The 26,359-nt window shown below is 38.7% G+C and overlaps 1 protein-coding gene across 6 annotated transcripts in view; it reads right to left on the bottom strand.

The window, feature by feature from the left end:
- The window catches only part of ADD3 (adducin 3), a 132,116-nt gene that overhangs the window by 21,222 nt on the left and 84,535 nt on the right, over positions 1 to 26,359 (bottom strand). For 5 of the 6 annotated variants that reach the window (XM_066240466.1, XM_066240467.1, XM_066240465.1 and 2 more), the window contains 2 exons: positions 11,241 to 11,461; positions 1,263 to 1,401 (listed from right to left, as the gene is read on the bottom strand). In XM_066240466.1, the coding sequence (XP_066096563.1) occupies positions 1,263 to 1,401; positions 11,241 to 11,435 (334 nt within the window). In that variant the 5' untranslated portion in view covers positions 11,436 to 11,461. Of the gene's footprint in view, positions 1 to 1,262; positions 1,402 to 7,272; positions 7,327 to 11,240; positions 11,462 to 26,359 lie in introns of those variants that run through there. The other variant, XM_066240471.1, reaches the window with a different exon arrangement.

Raw genomic sequence — 26,359 nt, 5'->3', positions numbered from 1 at the left:
ATTTCTCAGTCTATTTTCTGTCTCCACAAGTGCAGGAATCTTGTCTGTCTTGTTTACCAGTGTGTCCCCTACCCCTAACAGGCTGCTTGACATATAATAGATAGTCAGTATCCAGAAAGAACGAGCCAAACTGGCCCAACCTCACTGTTTCCGTTTCTTCTGATGGAATGCTCCTCCCAAGCTGGAAGACTGGGTGATTTTAGAATCACTGTCTTCCCTGACCCCCGTCCCACCACATCAAACCTGTAGCCGAGTCTTCTCTAGTCTGCCTTGTGATGCCTTTCTTATCGATCCCTTCCTTCCTGTACCCACAGCCACTGCCCCACTCCAAGCACCACGCCTCCCTCTGGGGCTCCCAAAGATCCTCTGACCAGACGCGCGCCAGCACGCTCGTCCCCGTCCAGCTCTACGGGTACACCTGCACTCTGCACCTTTCCACCACTGTCTCTCTGCGCCACTGCTCTGTTGCAAAGTACCCCAAATCACTCAACTCCTACTCATAAACCCTTAAACAAAAAGAAAAAACAAAGAAAAAACAAAGAAAGAAAGAGACGGAAAGTTTTAAAAAAGGAAAAGAGACTCCCCAGACTCTGACATGAACGCCCCCAGCAGCTGGGATGGGGCTCCGCGGACAGGCCTCTGGCACTCCGCGCCTGCAGTGGTTCCGCAGTGGCTTCACACAGCCCGCTGAGGTGTCAACGGCTCGAGCACAACGCACTCACACCCTTACCGTCTCCAGCCCACCAACCTGGTGCTCTAAGAGCTGTTAATAAATATAACATCCTAACGCCTCTTTGACATCAAGTTCTAACTACTCCGTCCTTTAGACGTGGTTAGTTTAGGTCTCTCTTCTTCCCTCAAGTTTTCTCAGTCCACTTCAGCCAAAAAGCAATTCCAATTCTGAGTTTGTGGCATGACGACTTGTCCAGGGTCATTTGACAACTGCGTGTGAACTGTTTTGTAATTTCTCCTCTGTAGTTACCTTGCAGTTTTAACCTTTTGTGCATTTATGGTATGTGTCTACAACTAAAATAACATTTATCTAGGGCAGAGACCACATCTGATAACTATTTTGTAATCCTCACAAAGTCTACTAAATGCCTTGTTGATATAAAAAAGTAAGAGATTCTAATACTGTGTTACTCTAGTGTTAAATGGTTAAGCTTAAGGACTGAACCAGAGCACAATATGCTGTAAGAGATATACAGTGTTCAAAGTAGAGATAAAATTATAATTTTATAAACTTTCTAAAACTGACATACTGAGGGGAGGTGAAGTAAAGCCCGAAAAGGAATTGGTCATGATGTAATCTGCAATCTGCTGTAACGCTAGTAATCCGGTTGGGTTGTGGCCTTTCTTCATCTGCTCTTGAATAAGGCACTCCAGGTCTTCCCGAAAGGCCTGCAACACACAGAAACAGCCACTGAGCAGACATCGCCCTTGGAGCAGAACAACCCAACACAACTCGCTCTGATATGATCAATCTTTCACCCATCCCGCCTTTGAATAGATTTCATCTACTGTATTTTAATACCAATAGAAAACACAAAATAACAAAATTAAAGCATGGGAAGAATCAGCAAGAAGCTTGCTTTCAAGGGAGAAAAAAATTCTGAGACATTCTTAATCTCAAAGGAAATGAGCTAGATAAGATCTACAATAGACAAGCAGAGGTGGAGTAAAAGCAACTCTTTTAATGATTTGCAATGAGAGCACCAGATGTGGGCTGGTAACTAGGAGGGACCCATGCCTTGTCCGGCAGGCTGAACAGTCTCTATTTGCACGGGTGTGACTTGTCACAGAGTGCCTCCCAGCAAGCTTCACTCAGTCACAGGAAGTCAGGGCAGCGCCTCCACCACGGGCTCGGAAAGCACACTGACAAGATCACAGGGAGCTGGGAACAGATGACTCCCCCTTTCTGCAACGCCGTGCTAAGGAAGAACATGTCCCCAGCGTCGATGCTGCATGCTCCTGTTCGGGGGTTCTGCGGCATCTTTTTCCTTTTTGGGGGTGTGTGGGGAGGGCAGGAAGTGTTTATATAGGTAAAAATCCTGAACAGTAAGAGAAAAATCTCTATTCTGGCGTCCCTTGAGTGATCGATCATTAGAAACCTCCCCCAATCTTTTTCACGTTAGTTGAAATCGCTGGTTTTACCATCACACCCAACCAACACTTATTTTATTAAATTCAACATTTGTTCTCTTGCTCATGTCTATTGTCATTCATTTTAAAAAATAGCTCTTGCAATATAAATCATCTAAAGCATGCTCTTCCATTTGAGATTGGTTACACGTAGAGAATACCCCTGCTGGAAGCTTCTACCCACCCCCCCCTTCTCCTAAGAGGAGAAGGTAGACAATTGCTTTGGAATCACTGCCTCCAAGAGGAGAAGCCACGAAGCCCTGGAAATCACGGGGAAATATTCCTCAGAAGGCAGCATCTTGAGTCACTGGGAGTGGCCTTTCTCTTGGAGCTGGGAATCAGATCCCCTGGGGTGCCTGCTTAAGAGTAGGCTGAATAACTTAAAGGTTTCCAGAAAGAAGAACTTTTTTTTCTTTTTTAAATACTGGCATAGGGCTCGTGGTGGGAAGGGAAATGTGGTTCCGAGGCTATGCGGTGGCAGGACCAGAACTGACGCTGCTTGCGCTGCTTTTTGAAGCACAGCTGAGAGGCATCTGTGATATGAACGGAGAGAGCTGAGTGCTGAGAGCTGTGATCCGGGGAACCCAATCACAGCACATTTTGGAACACCCTACGCGAGCTGAGCGCCGGACAGGACAGGGAGGCCATCCTTTCTCCATGCACCACGGTGGGCTGCACAGGTGGACCTGCATCACCTGGTAAACAGGGGAGGTCGTTCTCACCACCACCACAATATGGCAGGAAGGTGGGCTGCAGATGTTGGTGCCACTCTTTTTCCACCTATGCGGACAGATGTGCACACCACATCTTGGATAGGGAAGCCACTGATGAACCCTTTTGGACTGTGGAAGCCACTGCAGTCCCCAGGACAATTTAGGGGAAAACAGAAAGTCCAAGAGGAGGATACTGTATTTTCCACTTCTATAGTAGGTGGACATTTGTGTGATTCATTTAAAATATACTAGCTGTGACCATAGTTGAATTCTGAGTTCATGGAGCAGTTGACACCGGTTAAATATGGTTTTTCTTTTCCAGCTTCAAGGCTTGTTAGATGAAAATCTTTAACGCAATTATAAAAATTCTAAACATTTCATTTCATTGTCTGTATCTAGCTCATTTAAACACATGATTTAAACCAGAGAAACTATCCTATAAAATCTCACCTACAAAGGACTTTTCCCTTACCAGAAAACTCCCACAAAACATATCTAAGACCTTGTGAACATAAAGCAGTTGTGAGCAGTATATATATAAGATGGACAGGTGCCTTCATGATGAGTAACATGAGTATTCTACCATGTTTAAGGCTAAAAAGAAAAGAATCTTCCAGACATACTCATTTCTTTACACAAACTACCGAAAACTTCTAGACACCTGACAATGGGCCAATCTGCTCTTCTGAAACTTGACCATCTCTTTAAAACCAGACTCTATTTAAATATTCCTCAGTTCAAAGAGGCTATAACCAATATTCTTTGATTCAGTAAAAAAAAAAACAAAAAAACCCCACCCCAAAACAAATTAAGGATACCTATTATATCACTCCTTATTCACATTACAATAGCTCTGAAAAGTAGGCATTATTTATTTTATTGAATGTTGTTAACCGAAGGCAGATATTATAGATTAAAATGCTAAATTAAATTAAATATAGGTTAGAAAAGTCAAGCTAAATAGAAGTATAAGGAGTTTAGACAGAGCCAGGAAAGCAGTTAAGATACAAAGTGCATGCTATAAAATTGTATACATTTGTTGGAGATGGGTCAAATTTTAGTTAAATTTGCTAGCAGTCAATATGGATCAAAACAGTCTGCTCAGTGTACTGATTTATAGTGGCTTTAAAATTAAAATAAACCAGTTGCTCAAGAGAATCACAACTATTGTGAAACTGATGAGAAGTTTCTGCTGGCCGAGATGAGAAAGCTAAATAAAAAAGGTTGAAAAGTTTGTCCCAGGTCACATTGCTGTCAAGTGTCAGAGGTAAGGACTCAGGTCAAATGCATTTTTCATTAGGGAAAATGTTTTTTTTCACTATATATCCCACACTATGGTGAGTACCATCCTAAAACTCTGGGGTGATCCATGGTCTCACACGGGGAAATGTATAAACCCTTCTGTAATCAATTAGGAGAAAAATATGACTTCCTCCTTCAAGGCTAGTAAATAGCTTCTGTAACATGTAATAGAAGGAAAATTTCAAAGTCAGTGAGATTTCCCAGCCTTTTTATATAGGTGACAGTGCTTCAACAGATAAAATTTCTTCTATACCAAATGATTTAATATTCTTGTCATGACATTCATAACTCATTTTAATGTTTCAAATATTTTTGAAATATTATTCAAATAATTGCCCAAGTCATAAAAGTTAGTGTAAAAATTACTACCAATATAAAACTACCTCAGCTGGTTTTCAAAACATATCAATAAACTTATTACACTTTCATTAAAATATTAAAAAATAAAGGTTTTCCTTATCTTTATGATGGATAATTAGTCATATTTCTACTAAAATCCAATGTTAACAAATAGTCCTTTGTAGTTGATTCATCTGAATTGCCTAGTCCTGAGACAATGGTTTGCTCAAGGTTGCACGGCTAATACATAATGAAACAAAAATTGCAGTCTGGATTCTTAGTTGGGCACGTGATCTTTTTCTACTTTTATCAGAGATGAGTGTATCAATGAAACTGCATACAACTAATAAGGCTGCTCTTAGGCAAGGTTAGAGCATTAGGCTGAAATGACAGAGCAAAAATATTATCCAGCAGCAGATGAGGATGAGCCTGGAGCACATGGCCTGTTACAGCCAGTTCTCCCCCTCACAGTGGAAGGAGCTAACTTAGAGCAGTGCAGCGGGTCACACCTGGGCTTCTGAAGTCGGGAAAGCCAACCATTCCCGGCCGTCTCCAGTAGAGAAGTCAGGTTAAAAGATCCAACAACACATATACAATACCGCAGCATGAACTGTGGCTGCCACCTCAGATACAGAAGAGCAGGGAGGAAGACGGGGTTGTTACGCCTTGAATACATGAGTGTACGAATGTGTGTGAACACACCAGGGTGCCATCAGTGTGACAAGATTCTTTGATACTTCAAAACCCCAAATGCAGTTGAAGAATTATGATTATAATCTGCAAAGTGCTGCCACAAAAGCATGAAATGTTTTCAATTAACAATATTGTATACAACTTGACGTATACAAGTTTCACCAAAATATTCACCTATTATATGTGAGGTATTGTACCACACCCTTTTCTGTTATTTGTCACAACAACTGGATGAGATTCATTTCACCAACGAGGAAACTGAAGATCAAGTTAAGTGAGTTTCTCAATGTCACATACCCAGGACTAAAACAACCACTACATGCATATATGTATGAATGAAAAATTGTATAAACAGATTAAAACTGGAAATGATGAGAAAAATGGGCTGACCCCTAACCTGGACCAAAAGAGGCTGGAATTACTCCAGGACCTCTGCAAGCTGTTATGTAATTTTTTGTCTGTATCTACCATTACTACCTTGTGCTCTCGTCTAGCCTGGAAGGTTCACCAAGCATTAACTGATCACAACTTGTACTTTTCCACCCTTGCTCACTATATTCCATCAAATGAAAATGCTGGCTGCCATCGTTCCTCTACTAATGAATTACCCTTTATTCAATATTCATCTTAAATGCCACCTCTTCTTGAAGTTTCTCCTTTGATCACCCCAGTTAGGATCTTCATGTTCTGTCTCTTTCCACCCCATTCTGAATTCTTTAACATCTGCCTAGGGCCATGATGGCGAACCTTTTTTAAAAACTGACCATTTTTGCAGTGCTGGTCAACTGGGCGCTCCAGCTTTCATGGTAGGCGGTAGCAGAGCAACCAAACAGCGCCATGATTGGCCCACCATGAAAGCTGGAAAGCCCACTAGTGGGCGGGAGGGACCAGGTTGACCAGCACTGCAAAAGTGGGCGGTTTTTATAAAAAGGTTCACCATCACGAACCTAGTGTATCTACCATAAGATGTGATTTACTCTACATTCCCACAATATTGATGGTGGGGGCTGGCTTTCACATTCCTAGTCTCCCCAAGTGTCTAGTGTTCAATTAGTGAAATAGTAAGAGTTTTCTTCTTATTTTTCTTGATATAAGGAAATAAAAAAGAATCTGATCTCAATCCTGAGTTAATGGTAGATAGCAAAGATCCATTTCACAGGTTATCAGTACTAGAATTTGAAGCTCTAGAAAAGAGTCTTATTGGTCTATCACTTGAATGAGAAACTCCTCCTTCTGTGCAATTAAGCCTGCCCATTATCTAATGGGAGAAATTCATCTTTTTCTTTTGTCAAGTAAGAAATGACTCCGAATTTTCTAAATTTTTAAAAAGTCATTTAATTCTTCAACTCAAAACAAATTATACTTGAAAACTTGGTTTGTCCCCAGAGGTATTATAGTTTGGACAGCTCCCTTATCAAACACATGTCTAAAAAGTATGATAAAAAATTACAAGGAGAAAACAAAATGTTTACATTAGAGAGAAGGTGCCTTAAAAGCCTTATCTGAATCTCGTGCCTTTTATTTTATACATCTGTATCGATATTGAGGGAGTGATCCTGTCAAGTTTGAATGCATAAGGTATGGATAAAAATAAAAAATCATGAAAGATTCAGAGATTTGAGATTCATATAGGGTAAGAGTGTGCTTTTAAGTACATACAATACATATTCACTTATACTAGTAGAATTAACTTGAAATATCAGATCTTAAGGCTTTTTGCATCGAAGGTCAGAATTTTCAGGAGAAAGTGGCAACAGATGTTAAGATTTTTTTAAATCACAAAAGAGGACCATTTTGATAAATGAAACTGATTTGATGCAATTTTTTCAATTAAGGCAAAAAATAGCATATAAGCTGATATATAAGGGATCTCTAATTCACTGAAACTAGGTAATAATACTGATAAATATCAGAGATGGATTTAAAATATCCACATGGGGATGTTCTATATCTCATAATAACTACTAGAGAGAAAAATTGGAGCAAAAAGAAAAAACGATTACAGATTTGCTGCTCCCAAGGCACCCTGAAATTATGTTATTAGATCTCTCCTAAAGAGGGATTAGGAGCATAACAAACTTACTTAGAAATTCTCCATTAAGAAATGTATTCATTTGGAAATAGATTACCACTGGTCCTGTTGAAAGGAGAAAAAACAAATAAACCAAATTTTCTTCTGGATGGTCTTTCTCCTGTATCTAAGTCTTAATATGAAGGTGAAGGTTAGAATTATATCTTTTCTTGAAGTTGGTATATAATAAAAATGCAAACAGTTAATAAAGAATACTTGCATCTTAAATTTCTAAAGTGCCCAGATAAATCACGGTGATTTTGACCAACTATTCTAATTAAGGTGCCATCAACATTTTAGGCCTTAATCATAGTGATACTCTAAATGTATATATCTTGGAAGTTTCTCTTATATTCAAAATAAGCTTGTAGCATTTCAAATCGCCCTATTATTAAGAAGTTTAGTGTGCATTGTTCCTGAACTCCCACCACCTACACTCCTGTCGGGCTGTCTTTCAGATTAACATCACACACTTCTGCCAGCCAGCCTAAGGCTTAAGAACTTTCATTCTTTTTCTGAAGCCCACCAATTGTTTTACATATTAAGCAGCCAAGTTTTTTAGGATGACAGTCCTATTTGTTGGATACAGTCAAGTGTTTAATGACTCAAAGCTCACCCAGCTATTCATATATCTATTCACTCATATATTCAGAATTTATTAAATATCTACTATGCACAATGTGCTGTTATTTTTCAACTTCCATGCTTCTAACTTTGATGAGGCATCGTTTAATTCCAGTGGTTTGCCATGAACACTTCATTTTGAGACAAGGGACTAAATGACAATGTAGGGTCTCCAAAGACATGAACGAGGAGTATACTGGCCAAAGCAAAGCTGTGGATTCTCTCTACTGCAATTACAAAATCTCTAGCTACACCAGTTTACTCATCACATTCAATAGGGTTTGATATATAACAGGGATCTCGCACACAGTAAGCGCTTAATAAAAAGAAGTATTACATTTTCGCTTCTGGTAATTTCTCTCCTGATTTCCTTTCTTTCCAAATGAATTCACCATTTTAAATAGAAGGCTTACAGATCTGTTTCTTACAAATATTGATCAGAAATATCTTTGACTTTTATCATTTTTGGTTACAAGTTGTGTCTAACAGAGTAAACCCCAATATTCATAGGAGACCCATGGGTTTTAAGAGAGTTATAGTGGTAGAAACAATGCAAGTTTGGGCTTACAGGAACAAAGATGGTACAAAAATAAAAGAGGTCTTTGAACACCAAAACCTCTACAAGAAAGAAGCAGGTTGAGAAAAAACAGTTGCAAACACAAGCTACCTTTCAAGGAAAAGGAATGATGATTCAGAGGATGGAACCAAAAGCCCAGCAGGGTTGAGCCAAAAGCTAAGGAGACTCCCCCTAGTAAGCAGAAGGACTGAGTTCTCATCAGGGAAACTTCCAAACATCTGCCCAGATGGATTGCAGAATTGCTGTAGACGAGTTACTGCTTTGTAATCCAATTTCCCCCCCTTTTAACAGGAATGTTAAAGCAGCTAGTTATCCTTGGCCCATCACTGAGTGCAGTGGGGGACAGGTAACTTGTCTCTAGTTTTTAGGTCAATAGATTGAGAGGAGGAGCTGTACCTAAGGAGTCATACTCAAGGAGTACTGTCTGCACCTGGACCAGATTTAGATGAGATTGTGGACTCAGGCTAATGTGGGAGCTCAATGAGAACTCCGCAAGGGTACTAGGGGAGGGTGAGTGTATTCTGCACGTGAGAGGAAGGTAAATAACCATGGCAGACTATAGTGCTTATAAAATAGATCATGACCAGAGAGTGAACAATGCTCCCCTGAAAGAAGTGAGCTTAATTCCTCTCCTCTTGAGTAGGAGCTGAACTAATTAACTCACCTCTAAGAAATAGGGTAGGGCTGATAGGTTTAATGTCATAAAAGGCACTGCAGCCCCCTGTTTGCTCGCTCTCAGATTCTGACTCTGGAAGAGAACATCCAAACAGGCCCAGGTAAAGGTTCACATGGCGAGGACTGTGGCCTTCTGCCAATACCTGTGTGGGTGACTCATCTGAAGGACAAATCTCTGGGCCAGTCACACCTTAAGGTGACAGCAGCCCTGGCTGATGTTTTGACTGCACCTTCATGACAGACCTTGAGCCAGAACCACTCACCTATGCTGCTCCTAAATTCCTGACTCACAGGAACATGAGATCATTATAGCCTGTTGTTTTAAGCTGCTAAGTTTTGGGGTAATTTGTTATTTTGCAATAGGTAACTAACACAGGCCGCTATATATAATTTCCTTTGGTGCAAAGTTTGTGTTAAACATAGCAGGGAGATAAAATTTTACACTTTCACAAACAAGATTCACTAGCACAGATCTAGGGGAAAAAAAGATCAATTCAAAATTCTTTTAAACCTTCTTTGTTCTCTCTGGCCCGAAGATCATCACTCTTGCTACATAAATATGGAAATAATCTATATATATGCCCTTTCCCATTATTTTATTCAGGTTTCCAAGACGTAAGTAAATTTGATACTTTTTTTTAATTTGATACTTTTAATCCAGTTACAAATGAGAATACATAAGTATTAAAAAAATTAGATAATCTACTCAAAGTTATGATGTCTTTAGTTTAGTAGGGAAAATTATAAAACAAAAACCCTCGCATGGAAATGTAGGTTAGTATTTTTCCCTTTTCAACTTCACAGTTGGAACTGAGTGGTCCTCTTTGGAGCACTTCCCCAAGAAATCTCAATATTTAACAATCCTGAACAAAATCTGAACTTGGTCTCGTTCTTTCAGTTACTTCATACTATATGTTACATAATCATCTGGCTAATAAGTTAGATCTTCAAAGTGGGGTTTCTTAAGAATAGGAAATATTTTGGTCCAAAAATTAGCATGCCCGTCAAGTATTTCTAAACACAGAAACTCAGGTTTGTATAAAAGAAGATACTTAACATTACTCCCTGATGGTGAAGTCTCTGGTAATCTCCTTTCCATTGGAAAAGGGTTTCTTTAAATGGTAGCTTTAAATTGAAACTACACTTAAATTCCTCAAAGCTTGCACTGCTTTCCTAACGTGCACTGGCTTTTATCTAGGCCACGGGTACAGGAGAAGTACTCAGAGTGGAATTCCCCTTTGGCTTCGGACTTAACCTCTGTGATTGAATTCACAAGGGCAACAAAACTATTTACCAAGACCGCCCCAGGCACTTCTGTGCCTTGGTGCTTATTTTAGTGCCCAAGCTGGAAACCTAATATAACCCTAACCTGGGCATCATGTGTTTGTATGTGCCCAACTCTCTCTGCCTTAAAGACCCATGACCTTCATTGCATAAAATGATGAATTTTGCATCTTTAATTAAGTTGTTCTCTCATTTTCTATCACTCATATGTGATCTTTGCAATTCCACCAAGGGTAAGAAAACTAACAAATCACTCGAATATGATTCATAGTCTGGACATTACTGTGCAGACAGAATGTTCAGCTTTAGATTATACTCCGCTTCTAATCTAGTTAGTTTGTATGTATGTATATCTGTGTGCCGGCATTTTGTGTCTGTAACATGAGGCTGCCAAATCACAGACTTCAAAAACCTCAAGTCTTCCTATGCTCCTCTGAGCGCCAAGGCACTCAAAGAGGAAGGCAGCATGGGCAGGAGATGCACCTGAATCCTCCTTCTCGGTCCTAAAGCTTCCGTCGGACCTTACATTTCTTCACAGACACGCAGTGTCCTGGAGCTCAGGGGCATCTTTCTCCTTTTAGGAAGCGTCACATATAGAAATCATACCAAGAAAATCTACGCCCCCAAGACAATACTAGTTTGTTATTAAAGCTTTGCAAATTAATATGTAAATTAGGTGTGCATTTTCCTCTGCAAGATGGGGGGCATGGTCCCTCTTCCTCCACCCCTCTTCTGAGCTGCGAGTTAAAATACTTCCTACCTCATATCAAGGTTTCCAAAGAAGAAGAAAAACTATAGCCTTCTAATGATTTCAACTCACAGGACTTTGTAGAATCTGAGTGACTCGTTTCCTCTGTTCCATCATATTGAAGTCTTGTCGTAGGTCAGGGGACATGTTCCTCTCCCTGATGTACTCTGGGTCACTTTCATTGATGCGGTCAAAATACCGCTCTTTGTGAGGCATGCTGGGAGGAGGAGGAGTAGTGATCACACCTTGGCTGGCATCTGAACTCATGCTTCCAGCCTGCCAATTCCCCTTATCTGTAATAATAAACACAAAGAAAGATGTTTGTGGTAAATTCATGGTAAAATTCATATTCATATGTTCGTCAAGCAGAACTCCCTCCCCCAAAATAACAGTGGTAGCTTTATTTATTTATATAGTTTTATTTATTGACTTGAGAGAGAGAGGAAGTGAGAGCTGTCCCACTTATTTATGCATTCACTGCTTGTTTTTGAATGTGCCCTCACTGGGGATTGAACCTGCAACCTCAGCATATCAGACTGATGTTCTAAGCAACTGAGCTACCTGGCCAGGATCTGTAGCTTTCTTTAAAAAGTAGTTTCATACAAAATACTAGAACAATTTTTTTAAATTTATTCATTTTAGAGAGGAGAGAGAGGGAGAGAGAGAGAGACAGAGAGAGGAGAGAGAGACAGGGGGGGGGGGAGGAGCTGGAAGCATCAACTCCCATATATGCCTTGACCAGGCAAGCCCAGGGTTTCGAACCGGTGACCTCAGCATTTCCAGGTCGACACTATATCCACTGCGCCACCACAGGTCAGGCTAGAACAATTTTTTAATTAAGGTTAAAAGGTCTTAGATTATAATGGTCAATTGGAAACTGAAATTTTCAAAGCTAATGGAAACTTGTGGTTCATTTATAATAATGTCATCAACTGCTACTGAATTTTTAAAGAAAGCAATGATCAAAAAATAGCCTGACCAGGTGGTGGCGCAGTGGATAGAGCATCGGACTGCGATGCGGAAGGACCCAGGTTCGAGACCCCGAGGTCGCCAGCTTGAGCGCGGGCTCATCTGGCTTGAGCAAAGAGCTCACCAGCTTGGACCCAAGGTCGCTGGCTCCAGCAGGGGGTTACTCGGTCTGCTGAAGGCCCATGGTCAAGGCACATGTGAGAAAGCAATCAATGAACAACTCAGAAGTCGCAATGCGCAACGAGAAACTGATGATTGATGCTTCTCATCTCTCTCTGTTCCTGTCTGTCTGTCCCTGTCTATCTCTGACTCTGTAAAAAAAAAAAAAAAAAAAAAAAAAAATTCAAAAAATAAAATGCCAGATCTAAGATCGTAAAGTTTCACCATATGTGAGTACTGTCAGTAGGGCTCTCCTTTGTCTTTTAGTCATGATTTTGTTAGATCAAACTTTGGCCATATTTAATAGCCACTACATCTTGTAGTGAATGCAATTTACTAACATGAGAGGAACACAGCTTTAAGTTTTTTAAATGATTCAACAACTTCCCAGGGAAAATGTAGGAAGTATTAAGGTTGCCAGACTACATAACTTCAGCAGATAGTGTTTCAAATGCAAGTAAGACACAACGAAACATTATTCAGGAAACACATGAACAGCTGATTCACTTAATTATCATGATTATCACTGACACTTAGGATAATCCTTGATTTTATGACAGGGAAACAAATTCATTTGGGCTTTGCTACAACTGAGCACCTTACCCACTACAACTAGACTAGATCAACCGGACAGTCATTTAAATATTCCCCCTTCACCCCTGCCTGTGATCTGTTAGAAGTCAAAGTCATCTAACTTGGCACTTTTCAAACTGCCCATGGTAACTTTCTCCAATTTGCTTCGGGCCAACAGCTGTGTAAAGTACAGAACTATGCATTTCGAAGTCTTGGCGATGTCAAACTGCAAGACGTTTCTAAACATGTAATATCATGGTCTGTACTTGTCCCAGTCTAGTCTGCAGACTGACACCTGATCCTGAACCACACTTAGAGCAGCAATGACCTAAGGGTGACACAGAGTAACAGTCACGGACAACTAAGGCACACTTCCTCGAACTCTGAGAAGTGATATGGCAGCGAGCCTACATCAAGAGAAAGAGAGACCACTGATTGGTCTATTCCTCTCCCTAGGTGTTCTTTTGAACTGAGTATAGAAAACGCATAATGTGCAACAAGGAAGAAGAAAAGGAAACAAAGCAATTTTCTCTACAGGTGTCGACTTTCATTCAGGCTACCTGTTCAACACCAATGACTGGGTAACAGAAAAGCCAACAAAATACAACAGTATTTTTTAAGTGAGTATTTGTCTGCTGGGAAGAATCACTTCATAATAAAGTGAGTTAACTATAAAACAATCCAAGTATTCTATTAATATTTCCATAGATGTCAAAAACTAAGGAGAGAAGTTTCTGTGGACCCAGAACACTGCAAATTCGCCACAGCCTTGAAGTCCCAGCAGAATGCTTTTCTGGCTCCAGAAGGGGAAAGGCAAAAGAGGTCACACTCATCTTAGGGATCTGACTCCCTGATAAAGACCAGAGGCATCTGGTCGCACCTTTTAAACACAGTAACAACTAATTTGTGTCTAACAATAGTCCTCTGTGACAGACTTCATCTCTAAAGCCTTGACCCAACTAAGCCCATGCAAACTAATGATAAGACACTGAAGATTCTTGCATTAACTCTGGTCCTAGAAGTGTAAACTCATTCTGTTAAAAACATTTTTTGCATAACATATTAAAACTGTTTCCTTCTTGCCAATATCAATTTGACATGCAACATTTTGTAAGTTATCTAAATTACTTTAGTGTACTACACAAAAAAATCAGGAATAAATGGTTTACAACACTTTGTATCATACTGCTTTAAAGAAATTCTGGTTTTGTGACCAGAAAGCAACCAATCAGGGAAGGAAATGTAAAAAATAAGCTTTTATACAATCAAGGCTTCCACACCCTAAGTCATTAATTTAAAAACCGAGAGAGGCCCTGGCCGGTTGGCTCATTGGTAGAGTGTCGGCCCGGTGTGTGGCAGTCCCAGGTTCGATTCCCGGCCAGGGCACACAGGAGAAGCACCCTTCTACTTCTTCACCCTCCCCCCTCCCCCCTCTCCTTTCTTTCTCTCTCTCTCTCTCTCTTTTTTTTTTTTTTTTTGCATTTTTCTGAAGCTGGAAACGGAGAGAGACAGTCAGACTCCCCGCATGCGCCCGACCAGGATCCACCCGGCACGCTCACCAGGGGGCAATGCTCTGTTGCGACCAGAGCCACTCCAGCGCCTGGGGCAGAGGCCAAGGAGCCATCCCCAGCACCCTGGCCATCCTTGCTCCAATGGAGCCTCGCTGTGGGAGGGGAAGAGAGAGACAAAGAGGAAGGAGAGGGGGAGGGGTGGAGAAGCAGATGGGTGCTGCTCCTGTGTGCCCTGGCTGGGAATCGAACCCGGGACCCCTGCATGCCAGGCCGACGCTCTACCACTGAGCCAACCGGCCAGGGCCTCTCCTTTCTCTTTATCTCTCTCTTCTCCTCCCGCAGTCAAGGCTCCATTGGAGCGAATTTGGCCGGGGTACTGAGAACGGCTCCATGGCCTCCGCTTCAGGCGCTAGAACTGCTCCAGTTACAACGGCGCAATGCTGTAGATGGGCAGAGCATTGCCCCCTACTGGGCATGCTGGGTGGGTCCTGGTTGGGTGCATGCACAAGTCTGTCTCTGCCTCCCCGCTTCTCACTTCAGAAAATACAACAACAACAAAAAAAAACCCCGAGAGAAAACACAACTAAAGAATGAGTATGTTACAATTAAATGTGTTCTTCACAGGATTCCCCGCCTTCTTTTTATACAACATCCACTACTAATGGAATGATCCTGGCCATATTATATATATATTTCAAAAGTTAGTTTGTTATTAGTTTGGTTTACCAACCTATGGTTCTTATCATTATGTTGCTATTACCCAAAAATGTGGTACACGGGGAATCAGCTGTAAAAACCTTTTCTTTTTTCATACCCAGCTGGGTTATCAGAAGCCTTGAGGCCTAACTAACTTTGGAATCTTATTTTCTTAGAAGCTTTTTATGTCATGCTGACTTTTCAATGGCCAAGTACAGACTGAGTATTAAATAACTGGATGTCTCTTAACAAAGAGATCAATTCTGTTTTAGTTTACCACAGTAGGCCATGGGCTTAGGTCATTTTAAAAAAGACCACATATACTGCCCTCAGTTGGACTCTTACATATTCCTCAATCCTAAAAGCACTATTTAGCTTAGAATAGAGATAGATAACAATCTTGTGTCTAACTGAATTTCTGATATTTATAAAATAATTTTATGAAAACACAGTAAAAACTAATCACCTGTGGTGGTAGATTAATGTCATTGTTCCAGTCCTGGTTTAAGAAGCTAATAAGTGAAACATCGATAAGCAAAAGCTATAGACTGAATGAGAAAGGTAAAGATTGACCACCCATTTTAATAATACAAGAGCATACCATATGTGTATCACACTTTGTAGTTTATACTGTCTCTTATACCTTTCCAGCTGACTATATCTTTGCAGTTACACAGTGAGGTGTGGGTTGATTATTGAGAGGTTCAGTGGATTAAACATCCTGTCCCAATTTATACTGCCTCTGTCTTAGGCAATATTCCAAGCCACAATTTTCTGTCTCTTAGTTCATGTTACAATGACACATACTATTTCACATAAACATAAGAAGGCTACAAAATTTTGAAACTTTTCATTTACATTTTTTCCTGAATATTTAACAACTGGAGCTTAAGACATTTATCTTAAAAATATCCTGAAATGATACCAAAAAAGGGAAATAGGATTAGAAATGATGCAAAACATTGATCTTTTTAAAACTTCAAAAGCTCATTATTTAACTTGGCTTTATATTTTATTTTTTCCTTTTTATTGAATTTATTGTGGTGACATTGGTTAATAAAATTACGTATGTAGGTTTCAGGTGTACAGTTCTATAGTACACCATCTGTATATTGTATTGTGTGTTCCCCTCCCTAAGTCAAGTCTCCATCACCACCCCTACTCCCTCTCCCTCTCCCTCTGGTAGTCACAGTGCTGTTGTCTGTGTCTATGAGGTTTATTTGTTTTGAGTTTGTTTGCTTAATCCTTTTAAGTTTTTCACCCAGTCCCACAGCTGTTAGTCTAGTCTCTATGAGTTTGTTTCTATTTTGTTTGCTATTTCTTAAAAGACTTTACTCATTTTAGAGAAAAGAAGGTAGGGAGGAGCAGGAAGCATCAACTCCCATATGTGCCTTGACCAGGCAAGCCCAGGGTTTTGAACCGGCGACCTCAGCATTCCAGGTTGATGCTTTATCCACTGCACCACCACAGGTCAGACTGCTAGTTTATTTTGCTCACTAGATTCCACATACAAGTGAGACCATATGGTACTTGTCTTTCTCTGACTGGCTTCATTCACTTAGCATAGTGCTCTCCAGGTCCACCCACACTGCTGCATAGGGTAAAATTTTCCTTATTTTTTATGGCTGCATAGTATTCTGTTGCATAAATGTACCACAGCTTTTTTTATCCATTCATCTACTGATGGGCACTTGGGCTGCTTCCAAATCTTGGCTATTGTAAATAATGCTGAAATGAACATAAGGGTGCATATATTCTTTTGCATTAGTGTTTCTGGTTTCTTTGAATATATTCCCAGAAGTGAAATCACTGAGTTATAAAGCAGTTCCATTTTTAATTTTTTTAGGTAACTCCATACTGCTTTCCACAGTGGCTGTACCAGTCTGCATTCCCACCAAGAGTGCACAAGGGTTCCCTTTTCTCCACATCCTCACCAACACTTGTTTGATGATTTACTGATGATAGCCATTCTGACAGGTGTGAGGTGGTATCTCATTACAGTTTTAATTTGCATTTTCCTGATGACTAGTAACACTGAGCATCTTTTCATATGTTTATTGGCCATCTTTATGTTCTTTTTGGAGAAGTGTCTATTCAGGTCCTTTGCCCATCTTTAATTGAATTGTTTGGTTTTTTTAGTGTTGAGTTTTATAAGTTTTTATAATTTTGGGTATTAACCCCTCATCAGATGTGTCATTAGTGAAATATGTCTCCCATTCAGTGGGTTGCCTTTTTATTTTATTGATGGTTTCATTTGCTGTGCAAAAACATTTTAGTTTCATGAAGTCCCATTTATTTTTTCTTTTGTTTCCCTTGCCCGAGGCAATATATCAAGCAAAACATTGCTACTAGAAATGTCCAAGATTTTACTGCCTATGTTTTCTTCTAGGATTTCTACAGTTTTGAGTCTAACATTTAAGTCTTTAATCCATTTTGAGTTTATTCTTCTCTGTGTTATAAGAAGGTGGTCTAGTTTCATTTTTTTGCAAGTATCTGCCCAATTTTCCCAACACTACTTATTGAAGAATATCTTTAACCTATTGTATGATTTTGCCTTCTTTGTCAAATATTAATTGACTATAAAGACATGAGTTTATTTCTGGGCTCTCTATTCTGTTCCATTGATCTATATGTCTGTTTTTATGCCAATACCTTAACTTGACTTCTTAATACAAGAAGTTTCAAAGTTTTAAGTACTTGGAATAAGAATTGGGCATTTATATAAAGAATACAGAATAAGAATAGTAACTTCTCGTTTAAGTGTTCTTCTATACACAGATGCTGAATAGTAAAGAGTTTTATATAGATTTTAAATCAATCATAAGCACAACTGATTACCTGCAATTTTGCACACCAAGTACTACAGATTGAACTGTATTTTTAAGCCTTGAAAAAAATTAGGATCCACAAGCATCTGAACATAAACAGAATTCAGAAAAATATGGGAGAACTTGCAGCATTATTTATAATAGCCAGATAATGGAAACAACTTAAGTGCCCACTGATGAATGAATGGGTTTTTAGAATGTGATCTACACACAACAGAATATTATTCAGCTGTAAAAAGAAGGAAATCCTTCCATTTTCAACAACATGGATGGATATCAAGAGCATTATGCTAAGTGAGATGTCAGGAAAAATCTTGTACATGAAATGTTCACAGTTGCACTATTCACAATAGCCAAAAGGTGAAATGAACCCAAATTACATCAACTGATGAATGGATAAACAATAAATGCAGCAGATCCACATAATGTACTATTATTCAGGGAAAGGAGGAATAGGGAGAAACCACTTAATGGTACTAGATTTCTGTTTGGGGTGATGAAACAGGTACCTGAATCTAGAGAATGTGATGGCTTCAGAGCATTAAAAATATACTTAATGACACTAAATTGAATACTTTATAATGGTTAAAATGGTAAACTTCATGTTATATGTATTTTACAATAAAAAAATGAACTCAGAATGGATCATACACTTAACGGTAAAACTATAAAACTTAAAAAAAAAAGCCTAAGAGAAAATCTTCAAATCTAGGGCCAGGCAAAGAATTTATAGACTTGGCACCGAAACATGATCAATAAAGGAAAACTCACATATTGCCCTTCACTAAATTTTAAAATATTTGTCTGCAAAGACCTTCTAAGAGGATAAAAAGACAAGCTATAGATCATGACAAAAAAATTGTGAACCACACATCTGACAAAGGACTAGTATGTATAATATATAACAAACTCTCAAAAACTCAACAGTTAAAAATAATAAAACAATTCAATTAGCATACAGGAAAAAATATTAATACATAAGGTAAATAAGCACATAAAAACATGTTTAACATTATTAGTCATTAGGGAAATGCAAATTAAAATAACAAGATAGCACCACACAAGTAGCAGAATTGCTAAAAAGATATGTATTAACAACGCCAAATGCTGGAGAAGATGCAGAGAAATTGGATCCCTCATACATTGCAAGTGGCGATGTAAAATGGTATAGCAACTGTGGTAAACACTTTGGCATTTTCTTAAAAAACTAATAATGCAACTACCATTAATTACCCAGCAGTTACACTCCTGGTCATTTAACCCAGAAAAAGGAAAACATGTTTTCATATCAAAACACAAAAATCTATACCCAAATTTTTATAGTAGATTAATTTGTACAATGAAAAATTGAAAACAATCTAGAGGTCCTTTTAACAGGTGAATGATTAAACAAACTGCAGTATATCCATACTATGAATATTATAAGTACAATCAAAAGGAATGAATTACTGATACACACAACATCCTGAGTAAATCTCCAGTGAATTATGCTGATTTAAAAAAAAAGGCAATCACAAAATGTTACACAGAGTGTGATTTCATTTATATAATACAGCAGCAGGCCTTCAAATAATGTCTCATTATAATGTTGATGGGATGCTGTAGGAACTTTTGTTTATATCAATTTAGCCTATGGTAAAATTGGTTTTGTCGTTGTTTTGCTTAAAGTTGCAGAACCTATCGATCCTGTTAAGTGAAGGCTTACTGTATTCTTCAAATGAGAAAATTATAAAAGTGGGGAACAGGTTAGTGGTTGCCAGGAGTTGGGGAGAGAAATGCTCAAGAGGGAGAGAGGTGGGTGTGGTTATAAAAGGGCAACAAAATAAGATATAAAAAAGCATGTAATGGATCGTGTTGAGATTTCAGTATTAGTCTTTATAAGCCAGGAGACCGAGCAAGTGGAAATATTAACTCAACTGTTGGACTCAACTCTTTGCATTTCCACCAACAGTTAGTTGTGTGGCATTAGAATAGCCATGGAATATTCATTCAACAAGTGTCTGAGCATTCACTATGTGCAAGGTCCTACTATGTGGGGATACAATGACAAATAAGATACAGCTCTTCCTGTGTAAATAGGCAATTACATCATACAAGTGCCTGACAAACTGCAAAATAAAAGTGCTATCTCAAAAGACCCTTCAGATTTCCCGAGTTCTTATATCCTATGATTCTGCTGGTGTCCTTTGATCTAGTCTCACAACGAGGCAGATAAAGACCCTTGACAAGGGTTAGTATTCATAACAGCTAGTGGTTCTCACAATAACTAGGTGTTCCTTACTTGAGTGATGGGTTATCAGAGCATTTAAAACAACACACATACTTGTCCTTACTATGTGCTAGTTGCTGAACTTCACATACATGGGCTCATTTACCCCTTAAAATCCTATCAGGTAGCTGTTATTATCTCCATTTCACAGGAGGAAATAGTCATTGAGAAGTAACTTGTCTCAGGTCAAAGAGCTGGGAAGTGCTGGGCCAAGGATTTAAATCTAGTCTGTGGAACTCTAAAACTCACGATCTTAATGCCAATTCCAACTACACAGCAGTTCTGACTGGTTTCACCAAAACAAAAAAACAAACTAACAAAAACCCAGAGTTGCCATGGTTTGGGAGTCATACATCTTCACTATACTGCCTCACAAGGGATTGTTTTTTCTTTAATTCAGTGTGAGGAGGAGAGGAAGAGAGACAGACTTCCACCTGCGCCCCAACTGTGTTCCACCCAGCAAGCCCACCAGAGGGCGATGCTCTGCTCATCTGGGGTGTTCCTCTGCCACTCAGCAACTGAGCTGTTCTTAGCTCCTGAGGCGGAGGCCATGGAGCCATCTTCAGTGCCCAGGGCCAACTACAGCCATGGCTGCAGGAGGAGAAGAGAGAGAAAGAGAGAAGCTAGAGGGAGAGGGGTGAAGAACCAGATGGTCACTTCTCCTGTGTGCCCTGACTGGGAATTGAACCTGGGACATCCGCACACCAGCGCAACACTTCACCACTGTGTCAACCGGCCAGGGCCAAGAAGGGATATTTTAAGAAAGTAAATGGTAGATTCTAGTTCCTCTTAACCCTAGACAATAAAACTTAACACAAATATTTCTGCTTCTAGGTGATATGTGAAACAACTCAATTCCCAGACTCCTCCTCTTTCAAATTAACCAACCATATTTTTAATACCATACTACTATAAACAGTCAGGCTTTCTAGAATTTCAGAACAATATAAGACAGTGCAAACCAGTATGAACTTCATTAAAGAAAAAAAAATTAGTCTTTTAACAGTGTTCTTTGAATTGAAAATAATGCGGGAAACATATTTTCTTTTTAAAAGTAATGCTATAAAACTTGTCGACACTATGGGCTCTCCTCTGGCCATGCAGATTAGAAACAAGATATCAAGCATAAACAAAGTTCTAGTTTTAAAAATGTTATCCAAATATTTACACAGTTAACTATTCAACATGTATGTTTAAAGAACATTAGGTTCAAGACCCAAATAGATGAAACACTCTAGAATGCTAGCTTTCAAGCTTTTAAAAATGGCAATCAACAATAAGAAATATATTTTATATTATAGTCACATACAAATACACGAGATATATAAATAAACTAAATTCATGACACGATGCCTTCCCTTACACTCTGATACTTTCTCTTTTAATCTATTTCATTTTGTAAAAAATGTGGGTCAAATTGATTCATGATCTACTAATGAGTTGTGACCCAGTTTGAAAAACACTACCCTAGAAATTCAAGTGATGGTCAGATGGGAAACAAAGAAATGGAGAGGTGTGTGTGTGAGAGAGAAAGCAAGAGAAAAATACGGGGGAGGAGGGGAATGAAGATGTGCTGAGAGACAATTAAATAAGAAAGCATTCCTTGATATAGCTTGTTTTTTTAAATGTTTATGGCAGGTTATAGAAATAAGGTCTAATGATTTGTGGGATAATTAAATTCTCTACCATTTGGGCACTCAGAAAGTGCTATCTGTATAACTGAAGGTCAGATTCTCCCCACCCCCACTGTTCCTGACTCTTATCTGTTTCTATTACAGTTGTCCAGATCTCTGCTTGTTTATAGTCCCTCCGGTGGCAGAATACTCCATAAGTGGCAGCTGAATTGAATTATTTTACTATATCACAGCTCCTTCCAAATCAATCTGGTTTGTATTATTTCTAGGCTGGGAATGGTAAAAACAATCTTATGAAAAGTTACCACTTATAAAGTCTTTCCAAACTTAAAATTCTTGGCAGTTTTAACAGCTTTCTCTAGAATATAAGCAATGAGATGGCTGTACTTTCAAGTACCAGGCCTAATGTTCCATATTTAAAACAATAATCAAAGATATGCCAAGACTTCAAAGCAGGATATTTGGTAACAACAACAGCTTGTGCCTGACCTGTGGTAGCACAGTGGATAAAGCATCAACCTGGAATGCTGAGGTCACAGGTTCAAAACCCTGGGCTTCCCGGCCAAGACACATACAAGAAGCAACTACTACGAGTTGATGCTTCCTATTCCCTGTGCCCCTTTGTCTCTCTCTCTCTCCTCTCTTTAATATCAATAAATAAATTTAAAAATCTCAAAACAGTAACAGCTTGTTTACTGAGTTAGAATTTTTTCCTGAAAGTTACAATGAAACTGTGAAGGTATTTAAAGTTCTAAAAAACAAATTGGACTCTGCACAAACGATGACAAACCACACCCTCATAGTGACCAGTGAAATTTTATTCATTTTAAATTCCTAAGGACATGAACTATTCAACTGCTAGTCAAATTTTTATATATAACTGACATGAAATCAATAGTTCTGGAAAAGTTGATAAATGTCAAGGAAAATGAAAAAAAACAAAGAAACTGGCACTGAGTAGAACCAAGCAATACAGATGACATTTTTTAAGTGCCCAATGGGAGAAGAATTAATTATCCCACAAAGCACTTATTGCTATTGCTGTAATAGCTACGGATTCTATGATAGTTGTCCTGGAATATTGCAGACTAGATTCAAAGATCACATTGTATAGATGAGTGGAAACTATACTCAGAGATGTTGAGTGATTGCTCTCGAGTACCAGGTACTGCTATAAAATCATCATAATGACATTTATTAGCATTACCATGTCAGTCACTGACTGCCCCATGGTCAAAATTTACTTCAAAATTCAGTTCTTCATTGAAGTATAAGAAAAAGCCTGGCAGAAAAAGTTTGTGCCGGTATTTTAAAATGCCATTGACTGAAAGGAACAGGATATAAGAAAGGGCTAAAAATTCTAGTGCTTATAAATGGACCTAAGGTATGACCATCTGTCTGCCTAGCATGCACAGAACAGCAGATGTATAAATTAAGTAGTTTTATTGTGATGACTTGTTTGACCTAAACACCTAAGGAATACATTTCCTTTAAGATGTATCCACTAACATTACTATTAAGTCAAGGATCTGCCTTTTCACTTGTTTTTTGAAGGCTTTGAAGCAAAAATTAAGATAATATCTAGTCCAAATCTCATTTTCTAGATTAGAAGTATTCATAAAGAGATGTTTCCAAGATCATACAACTTGGCATCATCAGGGGTGATCTAAGTTCTCCCAAGCCAGGGCTCTTGCCATGACAAAATATTGTTGCCTCATCATTTGTCATACTTGACCTTCTTTTCCATCAGTGCTTAGGAAGCCAGATAAAGAAGATGCATAAGAACAAGGAGTATCAGGAGATGGTCAGACCAATAAACTTAATGAGGCAGGCAATATGGGTGATATCATAAAATACCATGCAATATTCCACATTGCTTTGAGTTGCAAACCAACCAACCAACAAAAACAACTACACACAGAGCAAGGGCCCTTAAACTGGTTCAAGTCCAGCTGAAAAGACTACCAGATGGGCAGTGATCACTATTTTGGAGGTTGTAGCTATTAACCTACGAGATAATTACTGTCTTAATTAGAGGTTATCAAAATGACATTGATTGTGCCCTCAGTAACAACAAATGATGTTTGAGTTTACACTTTTAGCACTCAAAGTTAATTTGGCATCATTTTGAAAGAATTGAGGGCCTTGAACGATTTATAAAGAAACAAATCAACCCCCAGAAAAAGATTATGTTGGCAGCATCCCCAACGTCACAGTTAAAACTGAGGTTTAATAATTTGCCTCAGATAACCAAATAAGTCTTCAAATACGGAGTTATTCATGGTTACAAATCTTAACAGGTGTGGAAAAACTGACCAAAAAAGGTGAAATGGCTCGAAGGCCTGTCATTTCCCAGAAGTATATATAGCTATTACAACCTTGATTATGTATGGCCTTTCTGTACTGTGGCGCCTGGAAATATGGGATCACAATATTTAGTATCAAAATAGAAATGGTAAATGTTCAAAGTAGTAAAATTAAAAAGGCTTGCATGACTGTAAAACGAGTATAAATGTAGAAACCTAACTCTCTCTGGCCTACTGCCAGAATCTTAAGATTGATCAAAACCATTCTTAAATTTATGAATCCTTTTTTGGTGTTGTTCTGAAAGATTTTTGTTAAGTATATATTTAAAATAAAAATATATATCCTAAACTTCAATTTAAAACTCTAGGAAACAATGAATCTAGAGTTGATTAGTAAGAGATACTATTAATCTGAGCCTTAGTTAAAAACCCAATTTAAACAACAACAAAAAAATACACCTATAACAAAATAAACTAGTAATAGTAGCAACAACACATCACATTACTAAGTGTCCTATACTTAATGAAAGTTGACAGTTGGATCTGCATTCAATGAAAAGTGAAAAGAAAAAAACTCAAATGGAAGGCACAGCTATGTGTATTTTAGTTTCTGACTTTGTTTTATAAATAACATTGCTAATTAAGATAAACTTCTTTTGATAAACATGAAAAATACATCCTGTACTTGTACAACTGGAACATAGTAGTTAGATGCAATCATAATATACATTGTTTAAAATGTAAGTGCAAAGCAGTGGTATAAAAATTTCATGCAGGTGCTTGCTAGGTCAACATTCAGCAAGTGATCCAAAGACAAAAGACATTCACTGCTGTACGAAGCAGAGGATGAATCAGACCTCTTTCTCATTAAAGCACCAATGACTGATGGAGAACACTTTTTTTTTTTTGGTGGCAGAGACAGAGAGAGACAGAGAGAGACAGAGAGAGGGACAGATAGGGACAGACAGACAGGAAGGGAGAGAGATGAGAAGCATCAATTCTTCGTTGCGGCTCCTTAGTTGTTCATTGATTGATTTATCATATGTGCCTTGACCGGGGGGCTATTGCATACCGAGTGACCCCTTGCTCCTGCCAGCGAGCCTGGGTTCAAGCTGGTGACCTCGGGGTCTCGAAACTGGGTCCTCCACATTCCAGTCTGACACTCTACTGTGCCACTGCCTGGTTAGGCTGCAGAACATTTTATTGACCAACATTACCTGTTGCAAGGAATAGTGAGCTGGACTTCTGTATTTGAAGAGTAGGGGTTTGGAAGATGAGAGGCAGTTACTTGCTTAGACATTGGTAGGAGTGGAAATAACATTCACTGGTAACTTGAAAAAAAAAAATCTTTCATTATAAATTTACCAATGAGAATGGCCGTGCAATGGGCAGGAATTACAAATGTGAAAATGTGTTCAAAAAGTTCAGAGGAAACGTATTTTCTAATGTCTAAACTCAATCACTATCTAGACTTAGCTCAAATTGTTCCCAACACGAATCTTTTGGAAAATAATTAACATGAAACTGATTTTTCAATAAACTAACATAGTCTTGTAAAATGATGAGTAAAACAATCAAGCAGAGAGAGGCGACCGTCACCTATTTTACAGAGTCCAAAAACACATGCCTTGGAGCCTTTACCCTTCTTTCTACAAAATACGATGGACACTCTGTATATATTCCCTCGGTCATCACTTGTCTACAACATGGAGTTTCGGAAAACGATTGCGGAAACAATAAAAGAAAGAATTTTTTTTTCCCCTAAGAGAAAGTTGACTAAGTGGATTGATTACTCAAATGTGCTTCTCAGACATTTAGTTTCTGTTACTAAGTCCCCTGGTATCAGTGAAATTTTAAAAGTTGAGATCCAGGAAACTATCCAGAACTTGACAACTCATGATAAATGAGAGGTTTCAAAAAATGGGATCACTGGAGATTATGATTTTTAAAGAAAGATTCATTGCTATCAATTTTCAACTTCTAGAGTTACCTTAAGTCTCTTTATTATTTGGTACATAGTCTTCTGGGCAAAAAGCCTTTTTATTTTTTTCCTAAAGAAATGTCAACTCTCACATACTTCATGAACTAAAGTCTACTTAATTATTTGTCCAGTACTGAAACTTGAAAATTTAAAGCTTTTTGCTTTTGACATTTCTTGAGAGTAATGTTTGAGGTCAAAGCCACTGTTACCTATTACTTCATATCTACTCTAGAAACCTGGGAAACTTTCCAAAGTGAGTATCAGA

The sequence above is a fragment of the Saccopteryx bilineata genome, chromosome 7 (genome assembly GCF_036850765.1).
Source record: "Saccopteryx bilineata isolate mSacBil1 chromosome 7, mSacBil1_pri_phased_curated, whole genome shotgun sequence".
NCBI lineage: Eukaryota > Metazoa > Chordata > Mammalia > Chiroptera > Emballonuridae > Saccopteryx > Saccopteryx bilineata.
Note: the sequence above shows the minus strand (reverse complement) of the source record. Positions and strands in the feature narration are given on the sequence as shown.